Source organism: Dunckerocampus dactyliophorus, chromosome 12 (assembly GCF_027744805.1).
Source record: "Dunckerocampus dactyliophorus isolate RoL2022-P2 chromosome 12, RoL_Ddac_1.1, whole genome shotgun sequence".
NCBI classification, from domain to species: Eukaryota; Metazoa; Chordata; class Actinopteri; order Syngnathiformes; family Syngnathidae; genus Dunckerocampus; species Dunckerocampus dactyliophorus.
Genome location: NC_072830.1, coordinates 5,803,173 through 5,818,581, shown reverse-complemented (window position 1 = coordinate 5,818,581; position 15,409 = coordinate 5,803,173). Strand labels below are relative to the sequence as shown.

At 46.5% G+C, this 15,409-nt stretch overlaps 1 protein-coding gene and 1 long non-coding RNA gene across 3 annotated transcripts in view; one reads left to right on the top strand and one right to left on the bottom strand.

The window, feature by feature from the left end:
• LOC129190857 (uncharacterized) overlaps positions 1-10,472 on the bottom strand; it is a 23,163-nt gene extending 12,691 nt beyond the window's left edge. The window contains exons 1-3 of one of the 2 annotated variants that reach the window (XR_008573091.1): positions 7,605-10,472; positions 7,344-7,383; positions 2,652-5,714 (exon numbers count right to left, since the gene is read on the bottom strand). This is a non-coding gene — a long non-coding RNA (uncharacterized LOC129190857). Of the gene's footprint in view, positions 1-2,651; positions 5,715-7,343; positions 7,384-7,604 lie in introns of those variants that run through there. The other variant, XR_008573090.1, reaches the window with a different exon arrangement.
• Positions 1-15,409, top strand: part of si:ch211-137a8.4 (cilia- and flagella-associated protein 251) — a 15,766-nt gene extending 357 nt beyond the window's left edge. Inside the window, exons 2-4 of the mRNA XM_054793472.1 lie at positions 9,499-10,943; positions 11,882-12,334; positions 14,927-15,409. Coding sequence (XP_054649447.1) covers positions 9,689-10,943; positions 11,882-12,334; positions 14,927-14,949 — 1,731 coding nt within the window. The 5' untranslated portion in view covers positions 9,499-9,688 and the 3' untranslated portion in view covers positions 14,950-15,409. The remainder of the gene's footprint in view (positions 1-9,498; positions 10,944-11,881; positions 12,335-14,926) is intronic.

Here is a 15,409-nt window from a genome sequence, read left to right as displayed (position 1 = left end):
TTTTGGCGCGGGCGGCGGAGGGGCACAATGGGGGTGGGGACCGGTGGGGGGGTTGTCTGGCAAAACGTGTGTTTGTTTGTTTGTGTGTGTGTGTGTGTGTGTGCGTGTGTGCAGGGAGCACACGGAGGTGATGTTTTTCTTGTCCATCCTGCACGTGTGCGTCTGTCATACATGCGCGCGCGTATGTGTGTTAACGCTAGCGTGTGCACGAGGCAGCTCAAATCCCGCACACGCACGAACTTGTCTGCGCGCCTCGACAACAAAATGCGCCCCCCCCCCCCCCCCGAAAAAACGCTCAAAAAACAGAATGGAGCCAAAAATGACACCGTGCGCGCGCACAAAGACTGAGCGATGCTAAGGGGGGCGGGGAGACGTGGGTTTGTGTGTGTGTTGGGGGGGTGGTAATGAGGCGTAGTGGGGGGGGGGGGGGGTGTCTCAGCCATTTTCTATGAAGCAGACAAACACGTTGAAATATTATTTATGTTATTACTATACTGTAGATGTTATAACTGTTTGACTTTGATGCTGCAGGGTCATGGGGGGGGGGGGGCATGAAGCCCCTCTCTCTCACACACTCACACACAATAGACAAGGAGGCTGCTTGTTGGGAATTTGGCGCTTCACTTGTTTTGTTCAATGACAAATTCACTGAGAGCCCCAAAGACCCCCCAACCCCCTTCCACATACTTCCCGCCCATTTAGCACCCACCATCACTTGTATTTTCACTATTAGTACTATCTGTAGTATTCATGGTGTATTGCTGTGCTGCATGTGTTGTGAGAGCAGCAGTGATGAAAGTTCTCCTGTGACTTCATGAGCATTGTTCACTGACATCCAAACACGTCGTCGCCATGTTAGAAGTTGCTTTGCCCCCGAAATGGAGGGAAGGGGAGAGGGGGTGGGGGCTGATTAGAAATGCAAATTCTGTCTTCAGCAGGCTGGAGCACCTGCTGTGTCTAGGATGCCCCCCCCCCCCGCACACACACACACACACACACACGTTAGAATGATTTGCACCCTCTTTAAAGACTCCACAACAAGATGAACTTCTACATGACTTCAGGACACAAGGTAGCAAGGAAGTGAGTAAAGGAAGCAGAGGAGGACTTTGTCAACAAAAGACGTCCTGAGATGTCGTTCAATGATTCATGTGACTGTTGACATGGTCACACATTAGCTTAGCATCAGAGTTCTGACCTGGAAGTAGAATTACTGCTGGTGAGAGGTAAACTACTTCCTGCCTCAATTGTCTGTTGTTGGTGGTAGAGGGTTCTGCCAGATGATAGGTGGTCAACTTTAGCCAATCACAGCACGAGAAGGAGAAACTTGAGCAAAGTAGCAGCAGAAAGTTAACAAATGTTTAGTGGATGTTACCTACTCTTTCTTTTTTGATGTCCTGCACAAGGAACACAAAGTAGCAGCAGCATAAGTTCATGCAGCATTGCTTGTTTCCAAGTGATCCAATGAGGCAATATAAGACAACACAAGAGAACATGAGAGAGAGCACAAGACAACATGAGAGAACACAAGACAACATGAGCCAACATGAGAGAATACATGGCAACATAAGACAGCATAAGACACTGTGAGGGAAAGCGAGGCAACATGAGAGAATGAGGTTTGTGTTTGGAATGAGGATACAGACGGATGAGTTGGAGGATGTGTGTGATGAGGCATGGCATGAGACAACTTAAGACAGCATACGAGAACATGAGAGAATACAAGAAAGCATGAGAGAATGCAAGTGAAAAATGAGACAACATGAGAGAACACGATAGAACATGAGACAGCATGAGATAGAGTGAGAGAATATGAGACAACATGAGAAACCATGAGAGAGGTGCATCAAATGAAAAATGTGAGGGGCTAATGAGGTTTGTGTTTGGAATGAGGATGCAGATGGATGAGTCAGTGGATGTGTGTGATGTGGCAACTTAAGAAAGCACAAGCGAACATAAGACAACATGAGAGGGCACAAGAAAACATGAGAGAATGCAAGAGAAGATGACAGAGCATGAGACAACATGATAGAACAAGATAGAGCATGAGACAGAATGAGAGATTATAAGACAGCATCAGAGACCATGAGACAGGTGCATCAAATGAGAAATGTGAGGAGCTCTTGAGAAGGTTTGTGTTTGTGCATGAGAGAATGCAACAGAAGATGACACAGCATACAGATACGGTATGAGAGAGAGAGAATATGAAACAACATGAGAGAGGTGCACCAAATTAGAAATGTGAGGGGCTAATGAGAAGGTTTGTTTTTGGAATGAGGATGCAGACAGACGAGTCAGTGGATGAATGGGATGAGGCATGGCATGAGACAACTTAGCACAAGGGAATACAAGACAATATGAGAGAACACAAGACAGCATGAGGGAATGCAAGAGAAAATGACAGCATGAGACAACATGAGAAAACAAGATAGAGCATGAGACAGAATGAGAGATTATAAGACAGCATCAGAGAGCATGAGACAGGTGTATCAAATGAGAAATGTGAGGAGCTATTGAGAAGGTTTGTGTTTGTGCATGAGAGAATGCAAGAGAAGATGACACAGCATGAGACAACATGAGAACATGAGATAGCATGATACGGTACGAGACGGCATGAGAAAGAGTGAGAGAATATGAGACAACATGGGAGAGTATGAGAGAGGTGCACCGAATGAGAAGTGTGAGGGGCTAATGAGAAGGTATTTGTTTGGAATGAGGATGCAGACGGATGAGTCAGTGGATGTGTGTATGAGGCATGACACGAGACAACTCAAGACAGCACAAGAAAACATGAGACAATATGAGAGAACACAAGACAGCACGAGGGAATGCAAGAGAAAATGACAGCATGAGACATGAGAAAACAAGATAGAAAATGAGACAGCATGATTTGGCACAGGAGAGCATGAGACCGAATGAGAGAATATGAGACAGCATCAGAGACCACAAGACAGGTGCATCAAATGAGAAATGTGAGGAGCTATTGAGAAGGTTTGTGTATGAGAGAATGCAAGAGAAGATGACACAGTTTGAGACAACATGACAGAACATGAGATAGCATGACACGGTACGAGACAGCATGAGACAGAGTGAGAGAATATGAGACAACATAAGAGAGGTGCACCAAATGAAAAGTGTGAGGGGCTAATGAGAAGGTATTTGGAATGAGGATGCAGACGGATGAGTCGTTGCATGCATGTGATGAGGAGCGATGTTGGAGGAAGATGGCGCCTGTGGCAGGACAACAAGGGTGAGATTGTTGAGAGATGACGAGTGAGATACTGCGCATCATGAGGTTGAAGATGCTAGAGTAGAATGAGAAGGTGGATGAGGCCACACTGTGAAGCCATCACATGCCTGAGGACATATGTAAACGCTGAGACAAAGTTGATGAAGATGTTTGATGAAGGACATGTTGGAGGTCATCAGACACTCAGAGACAAAATGAGAAGATGCTGTGTATTGCCTATTGTGTGTTGTGTTAACATTTCATCACAAGTTACAATCTCTGGCATGAGAAGGTACTGGTCCTAAACTTTGATGGTTAAAAGTTGATGATTGACAGCATGTGATAGATTGATTGACTGACAAGATGAAACTTCATGCCAGCCACTTGGCCAGCATTGACTCCTAAGAAATGATGAACCTTCACCTTTGGAAACCAAGAGTGCCCATGAATGACGTCTTGACAGATGAAAATGTCATGTGTTGCACGTGCACACGTACAGCCAGCAGACGTGAGGAGGATGAGTTGAGATGTAGAGATTATTTGAGCAGGAAAAAGCTGCACAGACTTATGAGATAACATCCAAAGGGTATTAAGCTACAGACACTAGCGTAGCCACGGATCAAATATTTAGCCTCCAAATCAGCCTTTTCCCCTTCACTCTCACTGTGCATGTGCTCCCCCACCCCCTCCTGCTGCTGGCTGGAGAAAACAGGGTCAGGCTGGAGGAGAGAGAAGCGAGAGCGAGCACATGATGGGCAGATAAAGGCTGGTCTGTGTCTGAGGAAGAGGAGGATGAAAGGACATGAAGGGGCCTCTCTGTTGAAGGAGCGAGCTGAGGCTCTATAGAAGACTCCCATGGTGCCTTGAGCTGGCAACCCATAATAGCACGTCGCTATGGACACTGCTCCTTTCACTGCATGCTGCTGACCACCACAGTCCCACCCACCAACCTTCTCAACACCTTCTTCTTCTCCTTTATGTTGTCATCGCTGTCGTCATGTTGAAAGACTCAAGTAAATCTTGTTACCACGGCAACACACAGCAGGGCTCTAGCGTTGTCGGTTTACACCACAACCACATGACATGAACCGCAGCCAGTTTGAAAAGTTTCACGTACAGACGACAACGTCAAAGTGCATATGGGAAAAAGAAGTGAAAAGTGTAATATGCATGCCAGGCCACTAGGCGGTGACATTACACCTGACATACACATTCTCTTCTAAAGCCTTCAGCAGAAAAGAAAGACAGTACAACTTTTTATCAAATGTAGGAGTGTTGTAGACGTGTTGTAGTCATGTTGGAATCCTTTTGTATTGCAGTGGTGTTGTCGGTGTGTTGTCATGCTGCAGACTTGTTGTCATGTTGTATTACAGTTGTGGTGTAGTTGTGTGTTATAGTCGTGTTGTATTGCAGTTCTCTTACAGCTGTAGGTGTGTTGTATCGCAGTTTTAGTTGTAGATGTGTTGCACTTGTAGGTGTGTTGTAGTTGTGTTGTATTGGAAGTGTAGTTTTAGGTGTGTTGTAGTTGTGCTGTATTGCAGTTGTGTTGTAGTTGTAGGTGTGTTGTATTGTAGTTGTAATCATATAGTAGTCGTAATGTATTGCAGTCGTGTTGTATTGTAGTTGTGATGTATCGCAGGTGTAGTTGTGCTGTATTACAGTTGTGTTGTAGTTGCAGGTGTGTTGTAGTTGTGCTGTATTGCAGTTGTGTTTTAGGTGTGTTGTATTACAAGTGTAGTTTTAGGTGTGTTGGGTTGTAGTCGTGCTTTATTGTAGTTGTTGGTGTGTTGTAGTATAGGTGTGTTGTAGTCGTGCTGTATTGCAGTTGTGTTGTAGTTGTAGGTGTGTTGTAGTCACGCTGTATTGCGGTTGTGTTATAGTTGTAGTTGTGTTGTAGTCGCGCTGTATTGCAGTTGTGTTATAGTTGTAGGTGTGTTGTAGTCGTGCTGTATTGCGGTTGTGTTATAGTTGTAGGTGTGTTGTAGTCATGTAGTTGTATTCATTAGCTGGCTGACTTGTTTTGGTGCTCCATAGCGGCTCTAACGAAGGCTAATGTAAACAATCCTGTTTAGGGACAGTTAATTGATTAACGAGGAGTGTGTGCTGCTAAACTTGGACTCTTCTCACATGAACAAAACCTAGTGAGTCCATGGAGGTCCTTCCAGGGGTTTCCATCCAAGCATCATAGTTGCAGCAGGAAGATGATGATGAAAATGTTGATATTGATAATAACAATGACGATGACGTCCTTCAAGTGGTAACCTGAGCGAGCGTTGCGTGCGGCCTGTGCTGATCCACTGATGGATTTAACAGGCTTGCTTGTAGTGTCATCTTCACTGCAGCCTGCGCGGCAAATCCGCTTTCCTTTTGACCTGCAACACTGAGGGGTCAGAGGTCAGGGGCCAAGGTGTGTTGCCCTCAGGTTGCTGTGCGGCCCAGGCCATAAACAACTGCACTGAAAGTTGCTTTGCTTCCAAATATAATCCTGAAATAGAAACAGGAAGTGAGGAGTTGAACAGCCCAGCCAAATGGGTCGCTTCTTATCAAAAGCTGCTTCATCACCATGACAACCAGGCCTGTACTTTTTATTGGCACATTCTCCATTTTGAGTCTGTGCTGCCAACCGAATGGCGCCCCCTAGTGAAGCACGAGGCATATGACGAAGGTAGCGCGAGAGGTCCTGAAACAGTCAAGTTGAGACGTGAACCCATTTGAAATTGGCTGCTCTCCTGGCGCTGGATTAGAGCAGCGCTTAAAGCCGCCACACTAAAAGGTCCGACCTTCCCTGTGAGGGCGGGAAGCTGCTGGAGCGCGGCGCCTCTAATCCATCGCAATGACAACAACTACGACGACGACGACAACAACAAGGGCACCTCAGTCCACAGTTATGCTTCAGTTCGCCCACTTATGTACTTAGACTTCACACACTTACCGGAAATAGCAATCACAACATTTACACACTTGTTCTTCTCTCCTTTTTAATTGTAAATTACACTAACATTTAAAACTGTGAATTTAACTTTTGAGGGTGTTTTGGATGACCGAAATTGGCATAAAAATGAGATATTGGATCATAATGGTATCGGTTGCTCTGCCAATAATGATATCGGTGCACGAGTGAGACCTCGGGAAACTGCATCGTTCCCCACAGAGCAACAAGCTCCGTAAGTCTGCAGTATCATCCGTGTCATCAGGTTTCGCCTTTAGATTGTAAACATTTAACTCACTCAATCCCAGCCATTTTTCAAAACACAACCCCTTCAGTACCGGCCATTTTAGACGATTTTGACGGATCTTTCAAGGCACAGAGAATAATGTGTTCTATGGCTATATAAACATGGAACGTACCAAAAGAAAGAATAGACTCCCGTCTTTCATTAAAAACAAAAAGTTTGTTTCTACCTTTTCCCGTTCTTTAGTAATCAGACGTAGAACCTAGGTAAGTTTCAGGAAAATAGCAGTTCCTAACTAGTAAAGGGGGAAAACCAGCTTTTTGTAAAAAAATATATTTCAAGCACAATTTGAAATTTCAAGCATTTCAGGGGCAACTTGGAATCACACGCAACCCACATTGCATATTGCAGTATTTGTCCTATTTTGCACAAAAAGTGTTTATTTGTGAAATGCACCCAGTAGATGAAGCATAATATGTTCATTACATCACATTAGTTTGATGGAAACGCCGCTGCCGATATCGGTATTGATAAAGAAGGGGTGGACAATATCAGATAACGGTAAGAAAGCCAATATCGGGCATCTCCAGTTAGGATCCATTGCTGCACACACATCGCTGTTTAGTGCAAGATTGGGGTACTGCAGGCACACTGCATTTTGTTCTTGGTGGAAGGGATTCAACAAAAGCACCCTAACAGATGTGCAAGTTATTGGTCTTTCACACAGAATCCAGTGATGGCGGGATATTGCCATGCTTCCACGCGGCCATCAAAACACTCTGACAGGGACAATTGCTTCCAACACAACAGGGCGGCTCGTACACTAACTCAGAAGTCGGAACATTGACCCCCATTCCGTGTCGGCAAACAGTGTGAAAGTCAGTAATCATCATCATTAAAATTGAAAGGGTAATATCGCGTCAAACAAATCATTGCTTTACCTTCATCTGGACCAGTACTTCCTGTTTGCATCCCCATGTCCTGTGAAGCACAAAAAAAAATGTGGAGTCGTGAAACTTTAGGAGTTTACTTACGAGTTCCAGCAAGTGTCTTTATACAGGACTCGATCTCTTTACCTCTTGCTGCGGACCACCGCTGTGCAATGATTGAATGGTGTGTGTGTGTGTGTGTGTGTAGAAATGTTCTGCAGTGGTCACCAGTCATAGTCCATGTTTGATTTGAAAGAAATATATATGACTCACTGGTGTGCGGGTCCAAAGGCCGGTTCTGGTCCATTTAACCTGTGTGTGAAATGTCGCCGTCTCAGTCATGTGTCGGCTGAGTTTTGAGGAGGCGTGTGTATTATCCGAAGAACCTTCTTGCCCCAGTGGAGACACTCCTGTAGGCCTGGTCCATTTAACCTGGTCTCATGGCTTTTATGGCGGGACGCTGTCGCCACTCAGCCTTCCACATTCCAAATTTCACCTGGAAGGTCAGCTGAATGTCACCTTGAGGGGACTTTCTACTGAGAATACTTGTTCTACATCTATCACAGCAGTCCTCAGTACTCCTCAGGAGTTCGTTTCATGTGTGTTGCTTGTCAGTCAAGTGTCAGCTTTCTCCTCCTTCGGCAACCTGCAGAGACGACTGACACTGATGAAGAGATGAGAATGCGACGATGATAAAGCACATAAAGCAAGAAGGGGAGCGCATGTGAGGCTCGCGTGTGGACTGTTGGGACTATTTGGACTTGTGGTGGATGAATTATTCAACTCAAACACTTGCATCTTGGCTGCCTTCACTCGGCACAACAACATGACAACAAAACCACTACATCCTTTTACATTAGTGTGCCGTGAGAGATCACAATGCGTCTTTGTTCATCTATCTATGCCAGCGACGTATAAATTAAATGTTCTTCCACGAGACGGCAGAAGGTACATAATTAACCTGTGTCTCAACCTGTTGCCATACATTCGTTTGGTGGTGTGCTGTGACATTTTTCCAATGTCAAATGTGTAACTTGGCTCGGCAAAGGTTGGGAAAAACTTTCTTTGTTTTTTGTCAAAGACATTTGACATTTTGTCAACTGTTAAAGAGCATTGAGTCGATTCTAAATGTTGTGTGTGTGCACTATGAAGACATCCATCAAACCACCAGACACCCTGACCTCGAAACCCGTGTAACACTTGTGAACTTGAAAAAGACAACACAGCGGCACCTCGGTTTTTGTTATTCATTCATTCCAAGGTTCAACAAAAACTGAAATGTACAAAAACCAAGGCAATTTTGCCAGTATGAAATAATGAACATCCAATTAATCTGATCAAGACACGAAAAAATATGAACAAAAGATACATTCTATAGAGAGTAATTATTGTTTTACATGCAGAAAACAATGAGAAATAATTATAAATGACGAATTGATGGATGTTATTGTTGATGTGGACTTTCTGCACATTCTGTCGAGATGGAATTCAATAGTGTTTCTCACCTCCTTTATCAAATTGCTGGCACTCTGAACTTTCTTTGACCCCATGGCGGGTTATTTAGCAGTCTCGCTCAAAAAAACGCACGGACAATGAGTCAGCAAGGTGTACGGTGCTTTGTTTGGGCACTCGATTTCATGGAACGATACAGTACACAGCAAAACGACTAGTTTGTTACAACCGACGGTGTACAACACATTTTTGAACAAAAACCGACCCATACAAAAACGGGGGCGTTGGGAGGACGAGATTTGACTGTACGGTAATTTGAGGATGTACGACGGCTGAGACATTCACCTGCGGTTCTGGTGTGAAATCCAGTATGGCAGCCAGTTTGGATCACGTCACGTTAGTTTTTATGCCTCTCTCACTTGGTCCTCCCCAACTCGCCCACCTGATGCTGTCTCCACCCGAATCCCTCAGAGAATATCTAAACGTGTGCTCGCCCCAGTGACTCACAGTCATTGACGTGCTGACTCATTCATGGAGTCTGTGTGTGTGTGTGTGTGTGTGTGTGTGTGTGTGTGTGTGTGTGTGTGTGTGTGTGTAAGAGAGAGATAGAGAGAGCGAGACAGACACCTGGAGAATGTCCACAGTCAATCATAAAAACTCTCCCTGGCTTGTCTCCTTCTGTTGACTCTTTCTACCTTTCTCTGCTGCTCCACAGGAGTCAGGAGGATTAGTAGGATGCTGAGTAGCTTCCTTCCATGCCAGTCTTCTCCACGCCGCTTTCCATGAGCTGAGAGCGCCACCTTACGGGAGGAACCAATCAGCAGAAAGAGAGGAAGAGGAGTGTAGAAGGCCAGGGAAGGAAAGAAACAAACTTTTTTTGTTGTGGTTTCTTCCCTCTTTCGGAAATGGCGGCGACGGAAGCCGACGCGGCGCCTGCAGTTCAGGAAGACGGGAAAAGTGCGGAGAGCAAGCAGCCGGAGGCGGAGCAAGCGACCAATCAGGCGAACTCAGAGAGCGCCAACAGCGAGCTGCCAGACAAAGATGGCGCTGCCGTCAACAGCGAGGTTGTCCCCAGCAAAGACACTGTCAATAACGACACAGCGGCAGAGGAGGGGGCAGAGGCCGGCGGCGAGGAGGAGGAGGCCGGAGCATCGAGCGGCGAGGTGACAGCTCCTCAGAGCTCAGAAAACGCAGAGCACAAGACCTCCTTCCTGGACTCCTTCCTGAACAAGAGCGGGCTGGGCAAGGTGATGGCGGCCAGAAAAAAGAAGGAGCCCAGCATCCCAGCAGGAGGCGGGGAGGAGAGTGCAGCCGAGGGGGCGGAGAAAGAAGGAGAGGAGGCAGCCGCGGCTGAGGGAGGAGCAGAAGGAGGTGCTGAGGGGGAGGCGGTGGCAAACGGAGAAAAGGAGGAAGAGAAGAAGGAGGAGGAAAAGAAAGGAAAAGTGTCTTCAGTGGGAGAGCTGATCAGGAGGCCTGTGGCAAAGATCTTCTCCCATCGCAGCTCCGCCACTCTAGAAGCTCCCAAACGCTCCAAGTCCCTAGACCGCCTGGAGGACCCCCAAGCACTCAATGCCTCCACAGAGGAGGGAGCAGCTGCAGCTGCAGGAGGTGCAGAAGGAGGAGCGGATGCTGAGCAGAAAGCTTCCTCCTCAGCCGCTTCCTCCAAGCACATGAAGCGCTGGCACTCCTTCAAAAAGCTGATGGCCCACAAAGCACACAAGAGGAGCAGTGGTGAGGAGAGCGGGGAAGGAGCAGAAGGAGGTGGCGATTCCTCCACGTTGGACTCCAAAGAGTCGGGCCAAAAGAGGTGGAAGCTCAAACGCTCCTGGACCTTCCAGGGCCTCAAGAGGGACACCTCCATGGTCGCCATCAGCTCCAAGACCAGGAGCTCCGATAAGCAGGAGGAGGCGCCAGACACAGAAGAAGCCAAGGCTGAGGAAGCCGAGGGTGAGGGAGGGGCCGAGGAGGCCAAGACCGACGGCGGGGAGGAGAAGGTGGAGGGAAGCGAGGAGGAGAAGGTGGCGGGAGGAGCAACGGTGACGCAACACGCCAACGAGATCTGGACCTCCTTCAAGAAGCGCGTCATCCCCAAGTCCAAGCGTGCCAACACAGAGTGCCCCCCCAGCGGGGAGGACGACGCTACTGCAGCCCCTGTCTCAGGTGAGACCCTCCCACTTTGTGAACCTCCTGTAAATGTTTTTAGAAACTTTTTTTTTTCTTCTAAACTTTTAGAAAACATCCATTTCAAAATCTATAAACATCTTCTTGGCTGGTTTGGGGTTCTTTGGCGGCACCAGCCAGCATCGAACTCCAAGAACTCTTTTGTCAGATCTTGGCTGATCTAGGCTGTAGACCATATTCCAACTTCCAACTTCCATCAAATATCGGAGACGGCATGCCGAGTGGGCATCCCAAAAAGATGACAACCACCCTTTCAGCACTTAGCAAGCGTAGGCATGAACACGTGGAGGAAGGTTGTGTTCAACCTTGAGTGCAGATTGTGGAAGTTTGAGGATGGAGAAGATGACCATGCTGCAAAGAGACCTTAGCATCTTCATCTGTGGGAAAATGCAGCCTTTCATCACCATCGCCATGAGACAATCCTATACTTCCACAGTCCAGAAGCCAACAAGGCTCACCCCCACAGTGTGATGTTCGTCACCGAGAGGGAGTGCAGAGAATGGAGTATCAAGTGAACGCTTGCGGGATCTGCTGTTGGCGCTCGAGTGACCGACAAGCACGTTGATGACTCCTTGAGGAGTGGAATGCCGTCCCACAGCATTGTGTGAACAGCTTGAGGACGACATGCCAGGCTTTCTTCCATGTTCCTGATAAGATCACCAAACAAGCGTCAAGAAGCTGTTTAGTCATGTTGGACACTTACAAGCTCCTTGCTAACGTTCACTGTTACGACACACAAAGTGTTTTCTCTTACGTTGTCCAAAAGCCTCATTTCCACCCCACAGTTCAGTTTGGTACATTTCATACGAGTAGCAGTGGTTCACTCATGTAGGGCGGAGCTTCAAGACACTGCTGTGCACTGATTGGTTATGTTTATTATTTTATTTTCTATTTACTTTATTCTGCCTTGCAAACAGGTGAGGACGGCGTGACAGACGAGGGCAAAGAAGGAAAGTCGGCGAAGGCCAAGCGGTCCCACTTCGGCCGGGCGGTGTCCCTCAAGAACTTCATCCTGCGGAAAGGCAAGTCCACCAGTGTGGACCTTGGCGACGCCGCCAAGGAGGAGGAAGAGGAAGCTGCCGAGGGTGGAGCCACGGCCAACACTGACACCACTGAGGAGACCAACGACAAAGACGAGAAGAGTGGCACCGAGCAGGTGGTGGAGAAGGGAGAGGAGCAGACGCCGAGCGAAGTTCCCGTCACCAATGGCGAGAATGGCTGCTCCAACGGCTCGGCGGAAGAGAACGGCACGCAGCACGAGGAGGAGGAAGAGAAGAAGAGCAGCCCCCTGAAGAAAGGCAAGGAGGCGGGAGGAGCCAAGGAGGAGGCCAACGCCAAGGTCATCAATGCCACGGCGCCTGTCAACAGCGGTGAGTTAGATCACGCCCACCTGGACTCTGACGAGCTCGGCGGCGGCCAGGAAGGAGATGCTAACAAGAGACTGGCGCTAACAAACATTAGCGGTGAGCTAGGGGAGGAGGGAGAGGAGGAAGAGGAGATGAGGAAGCGAGAGCTGCGAGATGCGGCGGTGGCCATCGTGCGCAGCGTGATGTCGGCAGCCGCCCACCAGTTAGAGCGGGAGCCGTGCGTCGCTCTCAACGGCTGCCATGGTGCTGCCTCCACATGCTAGCATGCTAACACACCAGCACGGGGCGTCACACGTTCACGCACACACACGCACACACAACAACGGCCAGTTGCGCACGCCACAGAGCGAGCGCGTAGTCGGTTAGCTTAGCACAGCCAGCTAACCGAGTGAACCCTTTCAAGGTAAAGGCTTCATTATGCTACAGCGTCATGGCGCCGGCCAAAATTCCGTCAACGGCGACGCGAACCTCAGAGCTGTGATTGATTTTGTTTTTTTAGCAGATAATTTCCGTAGCCATTGCCTTTACTATTTTTCCACTGCTGCAAAAGCGCCACTTTTAAATCCGCGAAAAAACAAAAGAAACAATGGAGCAAAAAAGAAATTCACAAACATAAGCACTTATACTGTATAATACTTCCTGGCCTCATAACAAGGATTGCCAGATGTCCAACAACCCATTGAGGGAAATTGCCAAAAATAACGCTTCAGTTGCCATTGTCAGGATTACCACACAGGAAACTAAACAGCTAGTCAACAAGAGCGGTGGTTGCTCCCTCTCAGGAAAACAATGCAAGTCACGCACTCAGCCCCCGCTGAAGAGCTATAGCAGAATCAAGACATCATCCAAAGTGCCGGCAGACTGACTACGGTGTAGCACAACGAAGCCTTAGCGTGGTCACACGTTCACGTGAAAGGCTCCATGTTTGCACGGCACCTTTGAAGCAGCGCACTTCTTTGATTTGATCTTTACGCCATATACTTGTAATATTTAAGCTGGTCCAGGGATGTCCGAAGTGCGGCGTGGTGGCCATTTGCAGCCCGCAGCTGCTGTTTTTAGTGACCTGTGGCACATTCTACCGGAAAACTAAAAAAGTTTTTTTTAAAGTGAGGCCGAAAGTACAGTAATCCCTCACCAAGTTACGCTTCAAATTTCATTGCTTCACTCTCAGTTAACAAAAATATCTAGAAATAAACTCAGTTTTGTGGTTGACTACTACCGATTATCAGTTTTTAAAACAAATGAAAATGTAAGGAAATTATATGTATTGTTCGCCTAAATTAAGCATTTTCAAGCACAAAAATGGCTAAATGAACTAAAATACAAATGTAAGGCATTCATAAGACGCATTCAAAGACATGATGATATGTAGTATTCTACAGTGGTCAATAGGTGTCAGTAATGGTACTGTAATGTTTGGTGAGAAACACAAGCACCAGACTTGATCACTGGAACAACAGGCTTTTATTGCAGGTTTGAATGATCAAGCATAATAATCCCTAACACGGTCTACTGTTGCGGCTGTCACCCACGCTCAACTCTCAACTCTGAACCCCCAACGTCACTTCCTGTCCACTCCTCACTCAACTCCCCTCGCACCGGAACGCATTTACAGAAACACACATGAGCACAAGACTTATTTGTGTCTTAAATGTCTTAGTTTGTGTACTATATTGGGTAATATGAGTGTAAAAATAACTATAGGGGTGTTATTTCATGTCTGGAGGGCTCTAATAATGTTAAACCCATATTTATAAGGTCCTAAACAGGCTATCTGTGCTCTAACTATGAAAATACAGTACTTAATTTATAAAGTCTAAAGTCCTCTCAGAAATTCACTCGTCCTGGTCGGGAGTGGACCCAATTACCTGCGATAAACGAGGGATTACTGTACATACAGGCGCATCTCAATAAATCTGAATATTGTGCTAAATATATTTGATTACAACAAAGAGACTGATTAACGGCTCCGGAAGTTTTCACAGTTGATTTTTTGGTTAGAGCAAGAACCAAAGAGTTTACAGCCTTAAACTTTTTGACCATTTTTCACATTTTATGAGATTTTTATTAGCTGTAAACTATAATCGTCAAATTATTGAGAAATACATTAGGCAAATGTGTCTCTAGTGAATCTATTCAATATAAGAGTTTCACTTTTTGAATTGAGCTACAGAAATACAAATAAGTAAAATATTAAATCAATAAAGTATAATTCATTGAGCTGCACGTATGTACTGTATGTACACACACACACGCACACACAAAAACACACATATATACATGTATATACACGTAACTTGTTAGCATATCTACATTGGATTGCTTTTATCCTGTTTACAAAATGTAAATAGTGGCCCTCGCATCCTTTTGATTTTTCAATCCACTGGTCTAGTCCACTCTAGTCTAGTCTAGTCTGGTGCGGTCTTTTTGATATGTGATGATGATGTCATACTTTTTGAACAGCACAATGAGGTTTGCACTCAAGCACACGTCAACCTTTTACCATGTCTGTCTATAATTTATTATTATCATTATTATTATTATTATTCTTTTTAATGCTTGTTCTTTTCGATGTCTTCTGTTATCATTCACCAGACAAAAAGGCGGGAAACGTGTGAGGCCACAAAGAGGATTAGAACTGCCCGGGATTCGCTGAGCAAGGAGCTCTGAGCCCCGCCCCCCTGCCCCCCTCCTTCTCAAATCCTCCTTCCTAACCACGCTCAGCCCCCCCCCCCACACACGCCCCCACCACCCCCTCATCCTCCTCCTCCCTGCTTCCATCCCTCCTCCCCTCCCAAGTAAAGGAGTAATCACGTGTTAACAGATCGCCATGGTGACGAGGAGCGAGCGGCAGCGAGAGTTCATGTGAATGAAAAAAATAAAAATAAACACTCAGAAAGCAATAATTCACCCCCCCCCATCCTCCTCCATCATTGGCACGCACACACACACACACACACACACACACACACACACTGTTTCTCCTGTTTTCTCTGCTTGTTTATGTGTGACATTTTCTATTGTCTACAAGAGAAGAAAACAATGCGGAAATGTAAAGTTGGAAAAAAAACAACAACA